General features: G+C 37.5%; 1 protein-coding gene across 1 annotated transcript; it reads left to right on the forward strand.

Annotated features, from left to right (window-relative positions):
- Nucleotides 1-9,702: 9,702 nt before the first annotated feature.
- tgm1l1 (transglutaminase 1 like 1) lies at nt 9,703-26,803 on the forward strand. The gene is made up of 14 exons (XM_079453558.1): nt 9,703-9,829; nt 13,452-13,734; nt 13,831-14,022; nt 15,838-16,089; nt 18,976-19,094; nt 19,379-19,486; nt 19,569-19,746; nt 20,853-20,991; nt 21,581-21,773; nt 22,080-22,233; nt 23,376-23,660; nt 24,266-24,426; nt 24,575-24,711; nt 25,655-26,803. Exons 2-14 carry the CDS (start codon nt 13,452-13,454, stop codon nt 25,797-25,799), a joined length of 2,346 nt encoding a protein of 781 aa, XP_079309684.1. The 5' UTR covers nt 9,703-9,829; the 3' UTR covers nt 25,800-26,803.
- The last annotated feature ends 36 nt before the right edge of the window (nt 26,804-26,839 follow it).

Below are 26,839 nucleotides of genomic sequence, written 5' to 3' on the forward strand. Positions count from 1 at the left end.
ATGGTATTATGATCATATAAACCAGGTGTTCCCAAACACAGGTATAATGAAAGGTATGTCACGGCAAGCTTTTAAATGAGAAAATATGGAAACAAACACACATTCACTCCCTTTTAGTATTTTTCTTTTTTCTTGACATGAATAAAAACATTTAATTTCAATACCAAAATACCACATTTTAGGGCTGAACAATTAAGTCATCGAAGCTGAGGCCTCGGCCCTTTTTTGCCGTATTCGTATGGGCGGAGTTTATTAAAAACAATCGGAATAGTGACATCATATACCTGGGAAGTAGAAGGCTGTAGACCCATTCCATTGAAAAGTGAACTCTGTTAAAGACAATATCTTGCAGTGAATTTTGAGCTTAATCATTTTGCAGGTATTGTTTATGCTCTAACAGCAATAGTACAACCCAATTTTGGAAACTGATATCGCACCGAATGGAACCTTAGTATGCATACAATGAATGGTGTCTGAGGCCTCAGTCCTTAGCATTCTACAGAAGTAAAAAAATCCAGAATTTACATTTTTGTGTTTACTGTCCCTTTAAGTATAGGAGCCATGCAGTAGCCACTTGAAGCTAATAATATTTCTGGGCACTCAACGCGCTTTACATTGAAGGGGGGAATCTCTTCAACCAGCACCAATGTGCAGCATCCACCTGGATGATGCGACGGCAGCCATATTGCGACCCTAACGCCCACCACACATGCGCACGGGCGAATTTGGCCAGGATGCCAGGATTACACCCCTACTCTTATTCGAAGGACATCCTGGGATTTTAAACGACCACAGAGAGTCAGTACCTCGGTTTAACGTCTCATCTGAAGGAAAATGCTTTTTTGACAGTATAGAATATTTGTCGACCAATCTTTTGTATCAATGTCGTATAGTTTTTTTGTTTATAAGACACACCTTCACATCCCTTGGAAAGCGGAATTACAAAATATTGTCAAATATGTGAGTCAGACAGGAGTGCTATCATTACTGTCATGAACTGTCAGAAATGTTGCATTATCGTTTTTACGTGAAATGCATTATGTCATGATGCCTTGATTTCCCTCATTAGATTTCCTTTCTTTATAAATTGATATAATTTGTCTTTATATCAAGGTGTGAAGCAGTTCATTGATGGAGTCTTATATGTATTATAGTCTTAATGAAGTATAGCCTTTTTAATTGTTTTTCATTATGCACATGGGATTTTTAATAACCACAGAGAGTCAGGACCTCAGTTTAACGTCTCATCCGAAGGACAGTCTAGTGTCCTCATTACACAGACCAAGCAGACCCCTTGCTGGCCTAACTAACCTCTTCCGGCAGCAACCTAGTTTTCGCAGCAGGTCTCCCATCCAGGCACTAACCAGGCTCAGCCCTGCTCAGCGGGCAACAGGGGGATATGGCTGTTATATTATTATTATTACTTGAAGCTGACTAAATTTTGCAGTAAACCAAATGATTCACAAGGGGGCATCACAGATTTTAGGACCAGCGGTTGTCAATGCTTGACCATTTGCAGACTATATTTATAAGGTAACTGTGAAAACTCAAGAAAGATTGAACCTCACTGACCGTCTCTATCGGACTTGCTGGCATTTAAGAGTTTATGTATTGAGTTTCCTTTTGGATTACAATAACTACCGTTGACTAACTACAAGTTTTGTATCAATGTCGTAAAGCTTTTTTCTTTATAAGACACACCTTCACATGCCTTTGATATATTTTCCTTGGTAAAGTTGAATTACAAAATATTTGCTTTTGTGAGTCAGACAGGAGTGCCATCATTATTGTCATAACTGTCACCGATTTCCAATTTCAACAGTTTGTAGAAATGTTGCATTATCGTTTTTACGTCAAATGCATTATGTCATAATGCCTTGATTCCATTCATGAGATTGCTCCACTCCTTCAGGATGTGAGGGAAGGTAGCAAGGAAAAGACACGAGGACGGAGGAATTTAAAATGGTGAAATGGCATATCCTCGCTCCCTTTAACGTCACTTCAATGCGTCGTAAAGTAATGATGTAAAATCAAGAAACGTCAAGAAAATATAAAAAATTAAGTTAAATACATACTTAAGACAGATGTCATAATTCCCACTACAATAAAATAAGTCAAAAACATGCTTAAAAGTGCAAGAAATGTATGTCAAATATAAATGATAGATAAATATTAACTATATGAAGAAATTATCTATATGAATGTTACCTATACTGTCTGAAATAGGTCTACATTTACAATATATAATGTTTATTAATCACATTAATGCGTGTTTATCATTCCTGTCAGAAATGTGTCCTGCTACGTCCCAATTCGCCTATTTATACTATGCACTTAAAGTATGTACTGTTTTTGTAATGGAAAAGTATATACATTTTAGTGTGTAGCAAAACAATATTCACGCACCGGGACATACTAACAGGAAGCGGAAGTGGCCGATGTTGCCTAGACAACACTGTGGCCATTAACAACACATACAGCTCTTTTCTTTTTATTAATTTCATTATTTCGCATGTCTTGTTTAGTTTATATTAACATTTGTAAATTTACAAACTCTAATTACTAAACTCTGCCTAGTCGTGGCAACGACTGATTGTTTCTCTAGATAAGACCCTTATACATCGTCTGTTATCGTTTAAAGCTGCACTGAAACTGTTATTTTGACCTTCAACCATTTGAAGTCCATTGAAGTCCACTATATGGAGAAAAATCCTGGAATGTTTTCATCAAAAACCGTAATTTCTTCTTGACAAAAGAAAGAAATACATAAACATCTTTGATAACAAAGAGGTCCAGGGTGGTCAGGGGGGTCTGAAAACCAGTCAGTATCTGGTGTGACCATCATTTGCCTCACGCAGTGCAACACATCTCCTTCGCATAGAAATGATAACATGTCCAATTAGTAGAGTAAGTCATACTCTTACTAATCATGCATTAACATAGTGCAATCATATTTATTAATGCATTGAATGTTGCCACAGGTTTGTATAACATTATACAGTGAACCAGTGGGACCTAAACTTAAACTTATTACAGTTTGTGTTATACCTAAATGGCATATGTTTGTGTTTATTACTGCTAAAAGAAGTGGCACCAGCAGTACTTGGTGCTATTTTTGACTTCTTATTATATATTTACAATTCATATGTCAATATTCTTTGTTTTCAATAGATCTGCACTTCACTGTCACGGTTTTGAGTGAGTGTTTATGTTCCTTAATAAAAGACAAAATGTTCCTAAATAAATATTCTATGAAGTTTCTATATGTTTCATGCATTTCTTTATATTTTATACATGTTACTTATATTTTTAAATATATAAAAGTTTTGGGAAAATAATGACCGTAGATCGGGTCATATATGGTAAAAATATATGGTAACTTCATTGACCTTGATTTTCAACATATACATTTATAGTAGGTGTCTTATCAATGTGGGTCATGTTCTTTTTTTAAATGCGTGGACCCTCATAGCAGGGCTGGACTAGGACAAAAAAAGGGCCCTGGCATTTTTGCTCAGACCAGCCCACCGCAATCGGTCGGACACAACCAACCAGTACACCATCCTTGCGGTCCCTGTAGATATGCATATCTACTGTTCCATTCCCAAAAAAACCTACAAAGCTGAGAACTAAGTGCCATAGACCAGTGTACCAGTGCAAGTGGACCAGTGTACTCACTCCCTCTTGACTGACTGCCTGGTGATAGACCTATACCTACTTGCGGTGTGATTCGCGCGAATTGTGCGTTAGTAAGGGAAGCCAAACAATCCAAAAGTGGGACGAGACAGCGGGGCATGAGCTGACATGTCATCTGCGCGATTCAATTTCCAAGCGCCAACCAATGGGCAGCACGGCGCCAACCAATCGGCTTCGCTGACCAATTAAAACATATACGAGTTCATTTGGCGCCATTCATTAACATTTTACCCATAAATCTCTGCTATTATTAACATAACTAGTTGTGGTAAAATGGCTAGGTGCAAACATCAAAGTAAGTATATTATTAAAAGGCTAACCCCTACTAAAACATTACATCATTACACCCGGGCAGCAAAACGCTTAGAATTGGATACACAGTGTATAAATAAAGTAAAATTATTCGATTAAATTAATACATATTTGCATACATGGTATACAGTATGTGTTAATACTCTTTGTTTACATTTTTTAAACTGTGGGTGATATCCAATTGACAAAGATCATGCTATTTTTTAACATGAGCAAAAATGCTTGACAAAAAACCTACATGTAACTAAAATTATTACAAACATTGTCTGAGACTTTGTAGCTCTATTCTGCCCTCTGTCGGTTTGTTTTATTTAGCGGCTTCCTTCAAATTGCCAACCATTAAAGCTCCCGTTGTTTTCCTGTATTTGAGGCGTTGATTATGTTTTTGGGCTGTTTAACAATGGATTTATATTTTTCTAAAACAAAACGTGCTGTTCACCGTGCTGACCCTCTTCTAACGAAACGACTGGATTTCTTAACAGTCTTAATGCTACCGTGTTCTTAAGTTATACCTTAAGCTGTGCCACCGATAATTATCGGTAATAGGTGTTTACCGAAACTTTCTTAGTTAAGTATACCTTCATACTCTGGTAAACTTGGACCGCTTTTAGCTATAATTTATTACTGTTGACGGTTCATAGGCCTAATATTTAATATAATCATTACATTTTAAAATATTTTTTTACTTTAAGTTACAAATAAAATACTCAAGTTGTAATACACCCAGTGTATTGAAGTGTTTCATTAATAAAATTGCCATACTGATGGTTGTCCACCTTTTAATTATAGCCTATTATCACAAGTCACATGGCAAACCATTTTACAGAAAAGGTTTTGGAGTCTGATAGGGAATGGATGTTATGTGGAGCTCGGTCAAACTATGACAGCAAGACTGGCGCTGTCCAGGAAGCCAGTTAGTGTATGTGCACTATTTCATACGAGAATATATTAGCCCCCTTGCTACCATATCAGAAGAGACAATTCTACAAAATGTTGCCTGCCACGGGAGCAAAATTCTTCAGCTTTTAGATCTTGTTAATCCACTCAAGGCAAACTCAACGGAGCAGCTCATAAATTCAGGTGTTTTTTTATAGCAACACATACTGTATTATGATCATATAAACCAGGTGTTCCCAAACACAGGTATAATGAAAGGTAGGTCACGGCAAGCTTTTAAATGAGAAAATATGAAAACAAACACACATTCACTCCCTTTTAGTATTTTGCTTTTTTTGACATGAATAAAAACATTTAATTTAAATATCAAAATACTACATTTTAGGGCTGAACAATTGAGTCATGGATGCTGAGGCCTCGACCCTTTTTTGCCGTATTCGTATGGGCGGAGTTTATTAAAAGCAATCGGAATAGTGACATCATATACCCGGGATGTAGAGGGCTGTAGTCCCATTCCATTGAAAAGGGAATTATGTTAAAGACAATATCTTGCACTGAATTTTGAGCTTCATCATTTCGCAGGTATTGTTTATGCTCTAACAGCAATAGTACAACCAAAGTTTGGAAACTGTTATCGCACTGAATGGGACCTTAGTATGCATACAATGAATGGTGTCTGAGGCCTCAGTCCTTAGCATTCTACAGAAGTAAAAAAATCCAGAATTTACATTTTTGGGTTTACTGTCCCTTTAAGTATAGGAGCCTTGCAGTAGCCACTTGAAGCTAATAATAATATTTCTGGGCACTCAAAGCGCTTTACATTGAAGGGGGGGATCTCTTCAACCACCACCAATCTGCAGCATCCACCTGGATGATGCGACGGCAGCCATATTGCGACCGGAACGCCCACCACACATGCGCACGGGCGAATTTGGCCAGGATGCCAGGATTACACCCCTACTCTTATTCAAAGGACATCCTGGGATTTTTAACGACCACAGAGAGTCAGTACCTCGGTTTAACGTCTCATCTGAAGGAAAGTGCTTTTTTGACAGTATAGAATATTTGCAGATGCCTTCCCATCCCTTGGAAAGCGGAATTACAAAATATTGTCAAATATGCGAGTCAGACAGGAGTGCTATCATTACTGTCATGAACTGTCAGAAATGTTGCATTATCGTTTTTACGTGAAATGCATTATGTCATGATGCCTTGATTTCCCTCATTAGATTTCCTTTCCTTATAAATTGATATAATTTGTCTTTATATCAAGGTGTGAAGCAGTTCATTGATGGAGTCTTATATGTATTATAGTCTTAATGAAGTATAGCCTTTTTAATTGTTTTTCATTATGCACATGGGATTTTTAATGACCACAGAGAGTCAGGACCTCAGTTTAACGTCTCATCCGAAGGACAGTCTAGTGTCCTCATTACACAGACCAAGCAGACCCCTTGCTGGCCTAACTAACCTCTTCCTGCAGCAACCTAGTTTTCGCAGCAGGTCTCCCATCCAGGCACTGACCAGGCTCAGCCCTGCTCAGCGGCCAACAGGGGGATATGGCTGCTGGTATATTATTATTATTATTATTACTTGAAGCCGACTAAATTTTGCAGTAAACCAAATGATTCACAAGGGGGCATCACAGATTTTAGGACCAGCGGTTGTCAATGCTTGACCATTTGCAGACTATATTTATAAGGTAACTGTGAAAACTCAAGAAAGATTGAACCTCACTGACCGTCTCTATAGGACTTGCGGGCATTTAAGAGTTTATGTATTGAGTTTCCTTTTGGATTACAATAACTACCGTTGACTAACTACAAGTTTTGTATCAATGTCGTAAAGCTTTTTTGTTTATAAGACACACCTTCACATGCCTTTGATATATTTTCCTTGGTAAAGTTGAATTACAAAATATTTGCTTTTGTGAGTCAGACAGGAGTGCCATCATTATTGTCATAACTGTCACCGATTTCCAATTTCAACAGTTTGTAGAAATGTTGCATTATCGTTTTTACGTCAAATGCATTATGTCATAATGCCTTGATTCCATTCATGAGATTGCTCCACTCCTTCAGGATGTGAGGGAAGGTAGCAAGGAAAAGACACGAGGACGGAGGAATTTAAAATGGTGAAATGGCATATCCTCGCTCCCTTTAACGTCACTTCAATGCGTCGTCAAGTAATGATGACTGTACACATTTCACATTGAAAATATAAAAAATTAAGTTAAATACATACTTAAGACAGATGTCATAATTCCCACTACAATAAAATAAGTAAAAAACATGCTTAAAAGTGCAAGAAATGTATGTCAAATATAAATGATAGATAAATATTAACTATATGAAGAAATTATCTATATGAATGTTACCTATACTGTCTGAAATAGGTCTACATTTACAATATATAATGTTTATTAATCACATTAATGCGTGTTTATCATTCCTGTCAGAAATGTGTCCTGCTACGTCCCAATTCGCCTATTTATACTATGCACTTAAAGTATGTACTGTTTTTGTAATGGAAAAGTATATACATTTTAGTGTGTAGCAAAACAATATTCACGCACCGGGACATAGTAACAGGAAGCGGAAGTGGCCGATGTTGCCTAGACAACACTGTGGCCATTAACAACACATACAGCTCTTTTCTTTTATTAATTTCATTATTTCGCATGTCTTGTTTAGTTTATATTAACATTTGTAAATTTACAAACTCTAATTACTAAACTCTGCCTAGTCGTGGCAACGACTGATTGTTTCTCTAGATAAGACCCTTATACATCGTCTGTTATCGTTTAAAGCTGCACTGAAACTGTTATTTTGACCTTCAACCATTTGAAGTCCATTGAAGTCCACTATATGGAGAAAAATCCTGGAATGTTTTCATCAAAAACCGTAATTTCTTCTTGACAAAAGAAAGAAATACATAAACATCTTTGATAACAAAGAGGTCCAGGGTGGTCAGGGGGGTCTGAAAACCAGTCAGTATCTGGTGTGACCATCATTTGCCTCACGCAGTGCAACACATCTCCTTCGCATAGAGTTGATAACATGTCCAATTAGTAGAGTAAGTCATACTCTTACTAATCATGCATTAACATAGTGCAATCCTATTTATTAATGCATTGAATGTTGCCACAGGTTTGTATAACATTATGCAGTGAACCAGTGGGACCTAAACTTAAACTTATTCCAGTTTGTGTTATACCTAAATAGCTTATGTTTGTGTTTATTACTGCTAAAAGAAGTGGCACCAGCAGTACTTGGTGCTATTTTTGACTTCTTATTATATATTTACAATTTATATGTCAATATTCTTTGTTTTCAATAGATCTGCACTTCACTGTCACGGTTTTGAGTGAGTGTTTATGTTCCTTAATAAAAGACAAAATGTTCCTAAATAAATATTCTATGAAGTTTCTATATGTTTCATGCATTTCTTTATATTTTATACATGTTACTTATATTTTTAAATATATAAAAGTTTTGGGAAAATAATGACCATAGACCGGGTCATATATGGTAAAAATATATGGTAACTTCATTGACCTTGATTTTCAACTTATACATTTATAGTATGTGTCTTATCAATGTGGGTCATGTTCTTTTTTTAAATGCGTGGACCCTCATAGCAGGGCTGGACTAGGACAAAAAAAGGGCCCTGGCATTTTTGCTCAGACCAGCCCACCACAATCGGTTGGACACAACCAGCCAGTACACCATCCTTGCGGTCCCTGTAGATATGCATATCAACTGTTCCATTCCCAAAAAAACCTACAAAGCTGAGAACTAAGTGCCATAGACCAGTGTACCAGTGCAAGTGGACCAGTGTACTCACTCCCTCTTGCCTGACTGCCTGGTGATAGACCTATACCTACTTGCGGTGTGATTCACGCGAATTGTGCGTTAGTAAGGGAAGTCAAACAATCCAAAAGTGGGACGAGACAGCGGGGCATGAGCTCGCGCTGTGCTGACATGTCATCTGCGCGATTCCATTTCCAAGCGCCAACCAATGGGCAGCACGGCGCCAACCAATCGGCTTCGCTGACCAATTAAAACATATACAAGTTCATTTGGCGCCACTCATTAACATTTTACCCATAAATCTCTGCTATTATTAACATAACTAGTTGTGGTAAAATGGCTAGGTGCAAAACGTACTACAATAATAAAATAAACTACAATTTTTAATAGTATTTGACCTGCAGCAGCCTATGCTATTCAACAATCTTAGACATACATTTTTGTCATCACAATGTACCCATAAATAAGCGACTGTGGATATGAATTAAGCACGTGGTTCTATTTTATTACTATAGCAAACTATTATGTGTTCAGTTTTTGCAAAAGCATGAAACACGCAGACTGTCTGTCAACTGTTAATTTGACTTTTAGTATTAATGATTGATTTAAGTATGGTCACATGTTTTTTTTAGTTATGAGGTATTTTGAATTTGACCCCTTTATTCCCAAAACTTTCCATATTGTTCCCCTTATCTACAGATTTTACTGTAAAGGTACATTATTGTTACAATTAGTTAAACTGTAAATCTGTTTAATTATACGGTACTTAGATGATTGTGTTAATTTCAACATGTGTAAAAGTTAATTATGTTTGTGTTATATGACAGTGCTGGCTATCACGTTTTTTTTGTTTATTCTTATTGTCGATAACATCTTAGAAATGCATTTTTTTTAGTTATCAAAATATTGTTATTAAAAGGCTACTGTACATTTCAAGGCAAGCGCAGTGACGGTTTCCCCCGGCACTCCCCTTGGGCATGCCAGAGGATGATGGGCGTTTCCAAAGAGTCCTTTTAAAAGCTGGAAGTCGGGGTTGATCTGGCTGTGTAGACGTCTGTTTATTTATTTGAAGAACATTAACAGAGTCCAGTGAAGAAAACCAGCGAACAAAGGTAAGTTGAACAGTTCGGGTAACTCGTGCGTTAATGTCACATTCAGTTGCGCTGTTTGTGTTGTTGCGCTCAAGAGGTAAGTGTGTCAGTCGCGATCATGGACATTTGCATGTTTTTGCACGTCTTGATGTCTATAAATCGAACTTTGCGTGTAACTTTTACTTTTGGTGGAAACCAATTTGTGTGACGCAGACTTGTGATTGTTGTCACATATATTTTTGGCGTAGATTTGTGTTTTGTAGATGTTAACATGTCAAATCAGGGGTTCTTTTTTTATATTGCACATTTGCAAAAAAATTGAAATAATAACATTTGGGCTCTTCATGGTTGTCAAAGTGGATCATGTCGGTTTAAGTGAACCACACCTGTGGTCACTCCATAGGACACCTGAGTGAAATTCTGAGTGTGAGGAACTTCATACAGTACATCCACTCAAATGATGCAGTCAGACATTTCTCCATAAATGTTGGATCTGACAACAGATTATCTTTCATTTGTTTGGAGATTTGTTTTCTGATGAAATTCACTCGTGTCTAAATGCTGCTAAACATGCACAAACAAAATAAGCTGGATACGAAGAAACATCTCGATATGAACACCACGTGTTTGAGTTCCAGATGTATTTGTGTATTGGCTCCAGCTGTGGCTGGCACTGTTTTGAAAGGAGAACCAAATGCAACGTTCCACACATAGTTTAGAAACCGTAGTACATCTCACCCCCGAGACCATCTGCAGCTATTCCCCACCCTTCATATCTTTGCACAGATTTTGATCCTTTTAAAGTTCTATCTTTCACCTTTTCTCCTACTTTCTCTTTTTAAAGAGTGACACTCCTTCTTGGCACTGCTGCTCCGAAACGGATTTCATCAGTTTGAAGCGAACAAGGATTTGTTGTTTTTCTCATACACTACCAATGTGATTATCATGTGCTTCTCTGCGTGAGTTTAGCATCTGTTGAACAGATTCTTAAAGGCAAAGCTCAATCGGAAATGAGAAATCTGTCATCGTTTTACGCATCCCTCTCATGAACATAAAAGTTTGTTAGATGCTGGCGTGTAAGTCCAGTCGACACTGGGAAATTTGGAAAAGGGTGATTTATATGGGTGGCTTTTTGGTACTGGTGCCCGAGAGGTGCAGGTTAGTCTTATCAGAGCTGGCCATTCCTGCCCTGTTGCATTCCAACAATAACAGTCTGGAGTTGACTGCAAATACATGGACACAAGTGTGAGTCACAGAAGCGCACTCCAATGCAACAAAATGTTACGCTTACTTGCGCATAACTCACCTTAATTCCTGGGTGTGGTTGCTAGGGTTACTTAATACTTAAAGAACTCACTACTACTATCTTAAAGAGATGAAAAATATTTCATAATTGACTCACCCTCATGTCGTTGTAAACCTGCATGAATTATTTTGCAAAACACTAAAGAAGATATTTTGCAGAATGTTGGTGACCCAACAACACTGACCCCCATTGACTTCCATTGTTACTCACGTGTTACTCAACAGATGATAAGCTCAGTTATTCTTTGTGATTCAGGGTTTGCATCATGGAAATAAGGTGTGTGGACGTCTTGAAGTGCTCAATCTTGACATCACATAATGACGACTTGATTTCCAGTAGTTTACCTTGAAGTTTGTTTCCATGGGATTAAACAGGAATTGGGTGTGTTCACATTCATTTCTTTTACTGTGTATTGTGAAAAGTGTCATGAAACCTGGGCTTGTAGACACACTACTGAACAATCTTTATTATCTAAGTTGTGTTTCAATGAATGTTAAAATGGTAATTTGTGCGCAAGCTGTTTCTTTAAAATCTAAAGGCCCATAGTAGTGGCATGTAGGACCCCTGCCCCCTTCTCTCGTGTGTTTCTATTTGCCTGGTACTTTCTCTGTCTTTTGGCTTTAGACCAGCTGCTGGGTTATCTTACACCTCATAAGCAAGCGGTTACAAAACTGGACACAGATCCATATGACCTCAGGAGATCGGAGGTCACAGTGGACCGTGATTTATGGTGGCAAGATGGGAGAGAGTTTGCATGCCGGCATTCCAATCATTTTTCACTTCACTTAATGCATTTATTTTATTGCTGATTTGTATTCATGATGTATTGTCTTTTATGGCGGATACTTTTGGAAATGTATCAGAGCTCAAAGTTGAGGACAAATGCAACTAACTAATGTAATATGCAGTTTATATTTAAAAGTAATAAAAAAAGTATATCATTTTTATTATAGGCTATTTAAACATTATTTTGGACAAAACGGAAACACATAGCAACTTGCAGCTTGCATGGATATGTTAAATAGTAGCATTTTAAAGTTGTAAAAATACACTTAAAATGAAAAATGTTGGTGTGAATAATCTTTAATAATAGAGTAATAATATATATATATATATATTATTACTCTATTATTAAATATAATTCAATAAACAAATTAAATAATCATATATTTGATGTATATTCCACTAATTGTGGTAATATACGCAGCCATCTCTTTTATGAAACGTCTTAAATGCCTTTTAGATGAATTAAGTGTGTCTGCTATTTGACTGCAGGATTGCAGAGGTCATGACCCGAGTCTCGTGTTTAGGAAACGGAATGATTTATTTCACACAGAGAACTACTTGAACACAGTAACAGACCGGGCGTTTTCCTGTTCCTACGGGCAGCTCAGATGTCGTGCGTTCTCATGACATCACTCTTTAATCCAGTTCTGACACGAGTGATTATTTCATACCTGAACAAAACATGTCAATGCAGATGCTGTTTGGTTATTTGTTTATAGCCTTATCTTGGCAACCGTAAACTCTATGGCGTACAATATGAGTGCTTCAGTGACTTCGAGAGCATCATAGCACACATTCTTGTGCAAGCGTGCTGCACTCATTCACCCTCACAACATATGCAAAACACTATTGAGCAATATTAGTTCCTCTGGTGTCTTTGCGTAAGCTTTTGGAGTTTTCTGAACCCTGTTGCAATAATTGTGAGAAAGTCTTGTAAAAACAATGGAAAGTGAACGCGCTGATACGACTGAGAGAGGAAACACATGGTTTACATTAACACTGTTTACTCAGCGTCAAAAAGCATTAGCTATAAAAGCTTTACAATGTAATACAATTTCACCAGTACAAACAGGAGAACCATATCGTTTATTAAACGCATGACCAAAAAGATGTCTAGATGTCTCAGATCTAAAGACTGGCAAAGACTTTCTGTAACAAGTCCAGACGGAAAATCTGGTCAAGATCTGAGCAAAAGTCTTGTAGTTTATTTTAGCCTTTAGGCATGTCATTCAGTTTACGCAATGCTCGGAAATGCAATTGCAACTCGTGACCAAAAGAGCAATTTACTTTAATAGGACTGTGATAAAAAGGTCTTTTCTTTCCGTGGCTGATGAATGTCCTGGTTATGTAACATGGGAGAGACTCTCAGACGCGGTGTTCAGAACGGATAACTGGCAAACTGCATACTTTAGTGTTTCAAACGGAGTTCACATGCTCAACATGTTTTAAAGTACTTCATATTTTGAATGGGATTTGTAAATTCTATAAATGCAACATCTTTGCAAGGCAAGCACTTTAATTCATTCTAATAAATTTCCGATTTCTTCCAAGATGCCAGGAGAGAGACTGTCAATCAGAGATAACTCGGCTGTCGGCCGTTTCCACGGTGCTTCTGCGAGCAACGGTCACGCCGTCCCAGAGAAACAATCAGAGGCGAAGGAGAAGAAGGAGAACGGATGCAGCCGTTGGTTACGGAAGGCTTGTCCGTGTTGCCTCCGTCGACAGAGCAGCTCAGAGGATGTCACGGGTGAATTAAACAGCGGGCTTGTGGAAGAAGGAGAGAATGAGAGCCCATCAACACCACTGCCCCTCACTGTCGACACAGATGTGGACGGTAAAGTGTTAATGTTCATCAGTCTGATTAAAGGAAATGTACATCACCACCCAAACCAATCGATTTCTTCTCTTGTGTTTGTCCTTCCACTATCAGACTTGTCTCTGACGGTGTGTTCTGTGAATCTGCTGAGCCAAAAATCTCAGCGGAACAGGAAAGAGCATCACACGTACAAGTACCACGGCGACCAGCTCATCATCCGAAGAGGCCAGGCCTTCCAGATAGAGCTTGACCTGTCACGACCTTTTAACCCGGAAACAGATAAACTTCACCTGGAGCTTAGAACAGGTCAGTATAACGCAGGACTGTTTGTTCTATCTGTGCTTTTCTTATGTAGTGATCTACGTTTAAGACTAGATCAGTTCATGCACTATTCTTGAGATTTGTTTAGATTACAAAAATAACTTTCTAAATACATATTTATTTTTAAATATATATATATACATAGGAAATACAATATATTTCCAACAAAGATATCCTTTTCTGTTGTGAAAATATCCCCTATATTGGATATACTGGAGTGTTCGTGAACTAACAATTGAATCTAAATCTTTTCAAATATGAATCTTTTTTGTTGGAAATGTTCCCGTACAGAAATAATCCAACCCTGTGACAACTAACCCCAGTCTCCCCCACACCTTTGTTACACCAAAAATAACATGTCGATGTTATTTAAAGTAGTTTCCTCACTACACACGTATTAGGTTTTAGCTTTGTATAATAATTAATAATAAAATAATTTCAGAAAAGCAAAGACTGCCTGGTACTCAGTTTGCTGATAAGAGCTTGAACACATCAGATTTTTTGAAGTTGCTCTTCTGTAACGCCGCACCCAACGTTACTGTTAACCTCTCTATGGAAGTCAAGTGAGGGAGTGAGAAAGGAAACAAGGAATGTTCTGAAGCAATACAAACTTCTGCCAAGTTAATACAAATAGGTCCTAAGAACGTTTTGATAACATTCCCATTAATGCTGCAGTCATGCAAGACATCCAGAATGCACTTTCTATGGGCTCTTTGTTCATGGGTAGCAAGCAAATTATATTTTTTTATAAACCTTTTTGTATTTAAATAAAAAAATGTTTTTGTTAGTTTAAAGCTGTAATCTACAAAATTGGATTCTGTGATAGCATTTCAATCAGCTAAAAAAGGTCACACCATGGCATATTGGTCACCCATCATCATGTCATGTGAATTTGCACATCAGTTCACCAAACTTGACCTTTGGTATGACATTTAAATCAGTTTTTTGTCCCTGCTAAAAAAAATCAATAGAAACCATCACAGAAATTCCAATGGTTTCCATGAAATACCATTAGCTTTTCCCATTAAAACCATTACCACTATCAATATTCTCATAGTGTGTTTTCGGCAATATTACAATATAATGGTGTTCTATTAGTTCCGACCTGCCAGATAGCCTCCCACCAATAGAATCCATCTCATACCAGTAGACACCATTATGGTTTCCATTAAAACAAATACAATTCACACTTTAACTATTAGTGTAAATTAAAAGTGTTATCTCAGTGGCACTAGCAATGCCAAGGTAGTGCGTTCGATCCAATGGGATTGTACATACTTAGAAACAAATGTATAGTAATACAATGAAAGCGCTGTGGATAAAAACATCTGCCAAATATTGGGTGTTCAGTAACTAGCGCTTCACATTCTCATGTGTATGAATGCAAGTCATTGGAACAAAAAGGCTAGTGTGACCGTGGGATAGGTTATTAAAACTTTTTAATGAATATTTTAATATTCAAAAATAAAGACGTTAAAATTAAGTTTTTATACCATCATTTTTACAATGTTAAGGAATGTAATTTACTGCTATTAAAAAAATCCTGTTTATAAAGATCAAGGAAATTAAAAGAGGAAGGGCCGGGTTTCATCGCTAAACTCATCTGGCCAGAGAAAGGTCATGATTGGAGTCATTCTCCATGTGTAACTGAATCGCATTATTCCAACATTGGTCGTAATCCTCCCATGTGTGTTAATTTACCAGGAATTTCGAATCCTGGAACCAAATTCAGCACATTCTTTAACAAACCAATCCAGCAACTCCCCAAACCATGTGTTTCTTGTTGATTTTGCCGTTCAGGTCCTCTTCCCCTGGTGTCAAAGGGCACGCACGTCATCGTACCGTTGGTGGAGGAGCTGCAAGATGAGCGCTGGGAAGCCAAGATTGTGGAGCAGAACGCCACTCGAGTCAAGCTGTCCATCAACTCCTCCGCCACCGCTGTCATCGGAAAGTACAAGCTGAGCATCACAACCCAGTGCCTGAAGACCGACCAGACGAGCACACACGACCACGACGCAGATGTATACATGCTCTTCAATCCCTGGTGTGAAGGTGAGAGGGGTTACGATCCTCTATTCCTATAAGAAATACAACTCTAAGAAATCTCCATTATTTCTCAGAGAGTTTCAGAAGAGATCTCAACAATTCTCATCAAATATTCCCAAATCTAGATTATAAATGGCACTCTTCCTTACTCTTTATGTACTGTATTCAAACAATTACAATATCATTTGTCTTTTTTTTCTCCTAAGCAATTTTAGGAGACTAAAATGATCAAAGACTAAGTTGATAATTAAATGAAACACAACTGAGACATCAATGAAATCTATGAAACAGATTTTCCTCTGGTTTTTATGGCTTTAGTGTGTGAATTTGTGGCTCATAGTCCCAAATAAAGTGGGTTGCGCTTTAAACGTCCAATAGAGACGTCAAAGCACATTTATATATTTAGCCTAAAATATTGCACAGTCAACTGTTAAAACAATATATCATGAAGGTGCAAGTTTCCTGCTGTGTTTTAGTGACTTACATCATCACAGCAGGACTGAACACGCTCTGATTTCTATTTGTGTTTAAGACAAGAAGGTTGAATGAAGAATATTGGCTTTACTTTAGCTACTGTATCACCACCTTAGCGCTTCAATGAGATTTCCACATGTTTTATAGTTTTAAAGAATGGTTGGGCAATTTTCATATGTTTTTGTATTATTTAATACACGAGTTTGATACAGTATGATATGCAAGTATAACTTTCTCGAAATGTTTTTCTGATTAGAAAATAGCTGATTTATTTCTATGGCCGAAGAGAAAATGTCTTTCAGTGCAAGCAACCTTAACTAACAAAGTATACTTCAGGGTCACTTTGCTTCTATATACTATATTTATTAGGGTTGTAATGGTACGCGTATTCGTACCGAACCGTCACAAGCTGTCACAGGGAAAGTTATAAATGTAGTCATCATTCCAATGCTCTACTCCCTTCGTAGGGCAGATTCCTTGGAGATTAGACTTTGCAGTGAACAGGACTGGATTTCCGAAACCTTCTTAACGCTACGTCATTCTTAAGTTATACCTTAAGAGTGGTAGGGATACATTTTTAAGAACGACTTGGTGATACAAAGGTTTCAGGAAACCCACCCCAGGGCATTTTCGTGATATTGTAATTTGCTCATTATCTTCAGCTGCCATGTTTCCGTCAGCAGATTTCGCTGTTAATGTCATAAATGTTTGCAAATAAACACACATTTTATATTTTAAAAGTAATATATATGTTATATATTATGTAGCATATTTTAAAAACTTTTAAAAATGTATACTAAAATCAATATACTAGTAGTATACTTGTAAGTTGAACACACTTTCTAAGTTAAAAAAAGTTAGCTTTCAAGTATAGTAGTCAACATTGAGTACATAACTAGTTCGAAACTACCATGCGTTTTTCATTCGGACTGCATGTGAACTGATGGTTTACTAGTTTCATGCTGCACATTTTTAGTTTATGAAAGTACACTTTGAAGTATACGCTCAGCATACTCTAGTGGAAGTGGTGGAAAAATGTATTTAATGGGCTAGAGTAAACGCAAATACATGCCAAATATACTCTGAATGCTAAGCCAAATATATTGAATAATTCTTCAATTTAACTTGTGAAATGTAATTTTAAGTCAAGTTCTGAGAAGAACATTGAACATTTTCTTCCTTAAGTTTGGTTGTAAAGAAGTATACTAGTAGCCACTTGAGTTTTTGTAAGGGATCATTTGAAAACAGAGAATATAATTCCACAGAAGTGTAGCTTAACTTTTAAACAACTATAAAGACTCCCAGAACGTATTATATATAGTGTTGCATAACTTTGTTTTAATGTCCGTTCTGTGTTGAAAGAATCAGTTTTAGTATGAAAGTTTGCAGATTTTTCTCATGGGTGGTTCATTACAGTCTGTTCATTCCTTCCTGTGCTGGACGCCTGATATGTTTAGTAAGGAAAGAGAGATCTGACAAATCTTCTGCTCGTAAAAAGCTAATCTCTTGCTTTTCTATTTAACTCTCTCTCTCACTCCCTCCCTCTCTGTCTGTTTTCTGTCCTGTGAGATTTGCTTCGCTCTTTCATCGACCAACCCCTCATATATCATGCCCTTCCCCTCTCTCACTTTCACTCTTTTTCTGGCCCCTTTCCTGTCCTTCTTTTCTCCTGTTTTCAGCTCATGTCTGTATTTATAGGCTCTCTGTGCCACTCTGTGCTCCTGCTGAAAGCTGCTGGTTCACTTCTGTTCTTCACTTTAAACTCTGTTACTTGAAAATGAAAACTGAATGTTGCTATTTGAGCTTTAAGATGTTTGACATTTCAGGAATGTGCTTGAATGAAAAACAACTTTTTTCACAATAGTTTAGAACAAATTGGGGTAACACCTCAGAATAGGGGGCAATTCAAACTATATATTAACTAGAAGTTATTAGCACGCCTATTATTGGCATATTGACTGTTTATTAGTACTTACAAAGCACAAATTATGCGCGACCATTCTCCACATCCCTTACCCAATATTTAAACCTAACAACTTCCTTACTAACTATTAATAAGCAACAAATAAAGAGTTTATTGGGGGAAAAGTCGCATTTCATAGTATGTTAATAGCGACAATGAGGCTGACTCAACTCTGTTTCCTCTATTTCATTTTCAAAATAACTTTATCGTCACGCCTCTTCCCTATCTTTATTTCCGTCTCTTTATCGCCACTTTCTCTCCCTTTCCTGTCCCCACGCACAGCACCTCCCTCTTTCGATAGTCACACCGGTGTGTGGAAACCGAGAAAGTTCAGTAAGCACAGGTCTCGTGATGCTGTTACACTTTAAAATGACTCAAGTGTGTCAAATCCTGCACGACTGTGTGTGTTCACCAAGCCCAGCACGTTCTCACAATGTCTCTCTTTCTTCTCTCAGAGGACACTGTTTACATGGAGAGCGAGAAGGAGTTAAAAGAATACCTTTTAAATGACACTGGAAGAATTTACTACGGCACTGAGTTGCAGATTGGAGCACGGACGTGGAATTTCGGGCAGGTGCGGAGGCCTTTATAATCTGTGTTACACAAAGCAATTCTGGAGCAGTCTCATTATTTTACCTTGTAATATATAATTGTAATCATTGTATATTAACTACCCGTACTCTCCACACGGAGCAATTTAAGATATGATTGGTCATATTATTGCTTGTTGAGATGAAGCTAGAATACGCACCAGATTAATTTACCATCTCACCAAATCCACATTTTTCTCCCATTTTGTCTTTATAACAAATTGAGATTAACATCACACCATATAAAATCTCTTTCTCTTTTTTTTAGTTTGATGAAGGTATTCTCGAGGCCTGTCTGTATGTGCTGGAGAACAGCAAGATTACTCCATCCGGCAGAGGAGATCCCATCAATGTGGTCCGAGTCATTTCCGCCATGGTAAATTTGAGACGTCTTCCTCACCCGGAATGAAACCATTAGAAGATCAAAAAAACGACTTGGTTTCCTTTTTCGGTTTTAGATCAACTCTCTGGATGATTTCGGTGTTCTGGAGGGAAACTGGTCTGGAAATTACGTAGGTGGGACTCCTCCCACCGCTTGGAGTGGCAGTGTGGATATTCTCAAGAGTTACCACCAAGGCGGCGGAAAGCCCATCAAATACGGGCAGTGTTGGGTGTTCTCCGGGGTCACGACGACAGGTGTGTGTCGAAGAGTTTATTTAAAGAGCTAATACTGTAAAGACGGACCTTGATAAACACAATTCAGGATTCAGAATAGGTCAAACATCTGATGGATAAAAACAATTCTGGTCAATGTTTCATTTATGGTTAACGTTAAACCAACATGCAACCATTCTTCAGAGTTAGGACCACTATCTTGGATCTATACTTTCGATTCTGTATCTCTGTTGGTCGAAGAATATCATGGCTTTGATTCTTATGAAACGCACAGACAAGCTGAAAAATGTATAACTTGAATGCATTGGAATTAGCTTTGGATAAAAGCGTTTGCCAAATGCGTAAATGTGACAAAAGCAATAGTGAGAAATCTCACGAGTCTGGCCGGTTCATCATATGCCACCATCGTTCAGCAGGACTAACTGGTGTCACATGTCACGCGGCTTTATTTTTAACTCCGGTCAGAATCCTCTGCTGTGATTATTCTTAGTGGATCTCCACAAACAGACCTTTAAAATACTCTTGTTTGCATTCTGTTCATTCCACACGGAGACGTGAATAGACACACGAAGAGTCCTGTATTCTCTTATCTAGCTTCACCATCAGTTTCTTTATTAGAGATTCCTCTATTGAATTGATATGTGTTTATCTTATATCTACATTTTCTTACCTGTATGTTAATGCATTTAAAAGTCCTGTGTGGAGTAATTGTTTTTATTACTTTGTAATGAGTTATTGCTATCTACATACACCGTGGGTCCCCTTACATGGAATTCACCATGTGGTTTCTACAGTATCCCTAAACAGACGAACTGCTCTACAGAGCTCCTTCGGCAAAGAAGCAACAACATGGCGACGTCATAGTCCTCTCTTAGCCTCCGTAGTGCTTTGAAAGGGAGGGGTAAAGTGAGCCATTGGTTGCAATTTGCAACCTCACCACTAGACGCTGCTAAAACACTATAATAATAACACAATATCTAAAGCAATACATTGCAAATTATACATTTTATTAGGACGGTATGGAATGTGTGTCCTGTTTGCTTTATAGATTTCTGGTTTACTAAATCTGCATGAAAATGTATCTCCCTCCCTCTCTCTCTCTCTCTCTCTCTCTCTCTCGTCCCCAGTACTGAGATCTCTAGGTATTCCTACGCGTTCCGTTACAAATTTCCAGTCTGCCCATGATACAGATGTCTCCTTGACAACGGATATATATTTCGATGAGAAAATGGACCCCATCGATCTCCTCAACTCTGACTCTGTGTGGTGTGTATTAGAAACTAAATTGGAAAAAAATTTAGATATGTTTAGGATAAAAGGGACAATGGCATCACGAGTGTGAAGTATTCCAGATGAGAAAGAATACAGAATACATTTTAAAAAATTTCGGTCGCCTTAATAAAAGTTACACACAAGTTACTTGAGCCAAGTTTATATATTTATTATATAGCTATATAATTGTCTTTGTTCCTTACATTTTTCCTTGTATTAAAGAACTTTTTAATACAACTTATACAAACTTATGTTTAAAAAGTCATGTTTGTTACAGAAAAATGTGTTTTATCCAACGTAGGGGAGGTCTGTTCTTCATGCTGATGCTATGTTAAGGTTCATATAATCAATAAACCTCTCCCCTTTTTATCACACACTTTCTTACAAAATCAATGAATCACGAGTGACTCGTCTGCAAATAAAATACTTCAACGATGACAACGGTCATCTGCATTTTGCATGAGGAGATTGTTTCGAAACACACAAAAAATGACTTAATGTGTGAACCGAACAATCTTTCGGAAATCAACTCTGATATGCTGCTTTGACACGCCCCTCTTCCTGACTCTTTGTCATTTAATAGGAATTTCCATGTTTGGAATGACTGCTGGATGGCTCGTCCAGATTTGCCCCCCGGTATGGGTGGTTGGCAGGCTGTGGATTCTACGCCTCAGGAAACCAGTCAGGGAACGTATTGCTGCGGCCCGGTGTCGCTCGCCGCTGTGCGCTCCGGACAGGTCTATCTCAAATACGACGCACCTTTCGTCTTCGCTGAGGTGAGTCCGTACCAACCTTAATCAAATGTATTCAATTCCATTTCAAAAAGCAAACAATTCACTCCTTGTTAGGGCTGTCCTGTGGATTTGTGGGGTCCGTGGGTTCCAAGATCATGAAAGGGGTCTCAACATAAAAGAGATTTGTTTCCTGTGAAAGAAAGCGGATATAAATCAGATTCTCTTTCTCATGTGGTTCTTTTGGAAGCCTTCAATGGCTGAATTCCTACGGGATGGGCCGCTGTAATTTTTAACACCCTTTCTTTGGCATTAAGGCATTTTACAGCTCTAAGTGCTTTTCTGATGCAGGTGAACAGCGATAAGATCTACTGGCAGAGGAACCTGGACGGCACCTTCAGTCAGATCCACATTGAGAAGAAAGCTGTGGGTCATTGCATCAGCACCAAGGCCGTAGGTTCGGATGAGCGTGCAGACATCACTCATGTTTACAAACACCCTGAGGGTAAGAATGGCATTCACACATTTTAAAGCATTTCAAACGTATTTTCTTAAGCACTTTAATGTCTCAGCCTGCCCGAAGGATAGAACTATAGACTAGCAACTCAACATTTTACAATGTCAGGTAAATAATAGTGATTTAGTACAGTGTTCAGTATCATGAGAATCCTCAAAAACATTTTCAATAGAACTTAAATGTTCAACATCACCTAGTGTAATAATAATATTACATACTTTATTATATATTTTAATATTTGTTTTATATTGCACATTGTCAGTATTGTTGATGTTGAGTGAAAACAGTTCAAGGATTCAAAATAAAGCTCAAATGATTTTCCAATGGTTTTGATCAGCGAGTGTTCTGTCTGTCACTAGAATGGAAGTGAATCACATTTCATTTTCATTAACTTACAGGTTATAAAGTTCATTGTGCGCTTAGATCTTTCTGTCATTTGGGAGAAGTCTCATAACATAAAAGATGAAAAGTTTGATGAGGTTTAGTCACAAGCTCTTTTTATTACTCTTCATTGAATAATGAAACAACATACAGACAGATGTGAGGGGTGACTTACCGTAATGATTTTTTAAATATGTGTTTCATGGTTGTATTTATTGTAAATGAGAAATCTACATTTACTAGTGTCAAGTCAAGTCAAGTCAGCTTTATTTATATAGCGCTTTTTACAATTTTCATTGTTACAAAGCAGCTGTACAAGAAAACATTGACTATAAGTAAAACATAAAAGGTTATGGAAGTCAAAACACAGTTAACATTAGTGTAACATTCTTGTTCTTGGTAGTTAAAACAACTTACAAAAGAGTGCACGAATTACATTGCAATCCAATGTCAGAAAAACACAATGTTTAATGGCTGAACGTTCCTCTTCCTGAAGCACTCGACTAACCAGAATTCTTCATCAGACCTATTATTATCATTGCTTCTGGGCGGTATTTTTTCGTGCTATTTTTATTGCTCGCACATTGCAATTTTATAGCTAAGCATAATGGAGTTCTCAGTTATTATGTTTTTCCTTAATGTCAACGATTGTCCCTCTCGTCTTTTTTTCAAGTTTAGGGCGATAACCTCTGATAATTCAAAATGAAAGAGATCTCTTTTGTAATTTCCATGGTCTTTGATCTCATCAGGCTCGGAGGAGGAGCGTATAGCTGTGGAGACAGCCTGTCGCTATGGCAGCAAACCGGATGTGTACTCCAGTCCTGCCGCTGAAGACGTGCAGGTGGAGGTGAGGATGGAGGGAGAGGGTCCATGTATGGGAGGAGACGCCCACCTCAATATTGTAGTGAAGAACCTGAGCTCTCAGCCACGCAGAGCCAACCTCCACAGCCAGGTGGCGGTCATGTACTACACCGGTGTGTTGAAGGAAACTGTGAAGAAGGACAAACTACCTGTGGAGCTCATGCCATATGAAGGTCAGTATGGGCGTTTGACTATTTCTGTAGGGTGACAGCCCGGCCAGGTTTTCAAGTGCGCCCTCCGGAGGTCGCATTGTCCACTGCGAGGTTCTCACAATATAAAATTAAATAAATTTATTTTTCTTAAGACGTATAATCATTGTCGTTTTTATTCTTACCTTGAAATATAACGGTTGCTTTTTTAAAAATAAAACCTGAAATAATAATACTCGATGATGTATGTGGTGGAAAAATGTGACCTCCGGAAGATGCCCCTGAATCCTGGCCAGAACGTGGGAAAAATTGCACGTATGGTCACCCTACACTTAAACTATTGCATCTGTTCATTGTATGTTATTGTACTATACTTAGTTTTAAAAAGAATTATGCATAAAATATATGCTTTATATGCCAATCCAACAGTGCAGTACTGTATCCCACAATGCAATGTGTAACGTATAAACTAGAAGTAGTCATAAGCATTTTTATGAAAGCCAAACTGTGGATGTCTAAAAATAACCATTTACTGATGTTATATTTGTTGTTGTATTGCAAAATAGTATTAAGAAGATGATTTCACATGCATTTGTTCTAAGTGTTGTCTGACATCTGACCTCCTTTAGAAAAGGTTATTGACTGGTTCCTGCCATATGAGCAGTATCAGAACCAGCTGGTGGACCAGGCGGCGCTCATGCTGACCCTGTCTGGGCGGGTTACTGAGACCCAGCAGGTTTTGGCCAATCAGACCAGCTTTAGACTCCGGACACCTGATCTTAAGATTGAGGTGAGACATGTAGAACCTACAGCCACTCTAATGCAGTTTTTTGTGCCCATATTTGAACATGATGACTATTAAAATACATCAAATTATTATGTGATGTATTTAGTCAAAAAAGGAGTGAGTTTTTTTAATTTGTTGCATCTCTCTGTAGCCTGTGGGAAAAGCTTATGTTGGCAAAGAGGCATCTGCGAGGATCTCATTCACGAACCCTTTGCCGTGTACCCTACGCAATGTGGTGGTGCGAGTGGAGGGGCTCGGACTGAGAGACCTCCATCCCATCAAAGTGGGGTAAGTGGCCTAGAGATTTTTCATGCTGACACCATTTAAAAAATCTGGGATAAAATTATAAAAAAAAATATATATTTTTAACTTTTCCTTAATACATGTAGAAATGTTGCTGTTGTACTGCTTGGAATAAAATATGAAGTTTTTTTTTTACAGAGGACATTTTCTGTTATTTTGAACTGTTTCTCCAGTATTCATCTTCTGCAAATAAATGCATATAGAAACAGTGTTTCTATCTGAAATTTGGGTGAAATGTTGTTTGCCAGTGCACAGAATTAAACCAAATGATCATTCATATCTTTAAACAGTACTTTTTAAAATCAGAAAAACTCATAATTTATTTTCTTATTTCTTCCACGGCTGTATATAACACAATTAAACATATTATATACGACAGTTTATATACAGGAAAATATGTAAAATGCATAAGGGTGATTGTCTTAAAGTTATAGTTCACCCCAAAATAACCATTCAGTCATCATTTACTCACCCTAGTGTCATTTCAAAACTGTATGACATTCTACCGCAGAACCCAACAGAAGATCAAAATGTTGTTAACTGGACCCCATTCACTTGCATTGATTTTGTGTCCATACAATAGAAGTGAATGGGATCCATTGCTGTTCAGAGTAAATTATGACAGAATTTTCCTTTTTGGGTGAACCATCAATTTAAGCCTTAAACAAAATGCACAAAACAGCCAAAGATGAAGAATAACAGAGTTCAAAACTGTTCAAAAAGTTTGATGGTTGCTAATAGAATACAAAGTTAAGCAAATGTAAACTCCAATCCCTTCACCTTTTGGAAACCAGATATTATATGCTGTTTCAATTCATCTGAATGATATCGACTCGAACAGATAAAGCCTAGAAAAGACATTTCAAGGAATGTGAACAATCACAGATAAAGTCTTCATGTATCAAAATAAGTTGTGTTTTTCTTTCAGTGATGTGGGCAAATATGCCAATGTGACGGTGACTGAACACTTCCTCCCGACTATTGCCGGTGCGAGGAAGCTGGTGGCGTCCCTGGACTGCAGACAGCTCAGTCAGGTGCACGGCGTGGCCGACATCATGGTTCATGAAAACTAGTGAATTAGGTTAACGGAGTCTGTGTCCCTTCACAGTGTTATTTCTGCTGCAGCAGATACTGCCTTTATATTCTATTCACTATTTCATTGTGTGTTATACTGAGGTGAAATGGTGTTTCTTTAAATATACAAAACATTTTCGATAAATAACTTTCAATTTTAAAACAATTATCAACTTAAATGATGCCACTGATGTGAATGAAGTATACTGGGGTCCATGTGTTTATAGGAGGAATGTTTTGACTTAGAGATGCAAAAGATAAAAAAACTAAAGATAATTTTTATTTTAACTCAATTGTGTCAGATATTTTAACAGAAACGGAATGCAAAATAGAAACATTTTCACTTATTGTCTCCAGTTTAGACCCTGACGATTTATCTTGAAGTATCTACATTTTTATTTTGGTTAATGTTTATTTGAAACATGTTTTTGCATAACCTTATACTGTATATTAATTGCTTGTTAGTTTTAATTTGTATGTCTGTGTTCAGTTTATTGTCCTTAGTACATGTAATAGTAAGCAATTGTTACACCACAGAAGCAACGGTATTTACAAATGATAATTATTATTTTATATGTTGTATGACACATGACTGTAAATCTAACATTTGTAGAAATTCTTATCGAAAGTATATTTCTGGTGCCAAACAGACATGCCAATGCATTTCAAGTAATTCTATTGCCTTATATTGCACGATGTTCATGACAATCTGTGCGTGTATGACGCATTATGCATTTTGCATTTTAGTGTTTGGTAGCATGATTGGATCACATCAACGCTGTAAGACGTGAACATACACGGATGCCTTTATTTGCAAAGACTTTGAAACACCATCATCTGCACTGAAACTATGAAGAACACTTCATGGAATATTAGTATTTTATGAAGGACGTATCAATATTTTATATTATAGTTTATATTATTCAACTATGTAATACATTTTATGAATAATTTTGATTTTGTCTCTGTTGTTTTATTTCAACACGTTTTTCTCACCTGCCCGAACAAGACAAGACTCGTGTGTGTTTGGTTTGGACAG

This window comes from Barbatula barbatula (genome assembly GCF_947034865.1).
Source record: "Barbatula barbatula genome assembly, chromosome: 3".
NCBI classification, from domain to species: domain Eukaryota; kingdom Metazoa; phylum Chordata; class Actinopteri; order Cypriniformes; family Nemacheilidae; genus Barbatula; species Barbatula barbatula.

Coding starts and splice junctions, on each gene's coding strand:
- tgm1l1 (XM_079453558.1), top strand. CDS start 13,452: ATGCCAGGAGAGAGACTGTCAATCAGAGATAACTCGGCTGTCGGCCGT. Junction 19,747..20,852: donor CTCCGGGGTCACGACGACAG/GTGTGTGTCGAA, acceptor TCTCGTCCCCAG/TACTGAGATCTCTAGGTATT. Junction 20,992..21,580: donor CTCAACTCTGACTCTGTGTG/GTGTGTATTAGA, acceptor GTCATTTAATAG/GAATTTCCATGTTTGGAATG.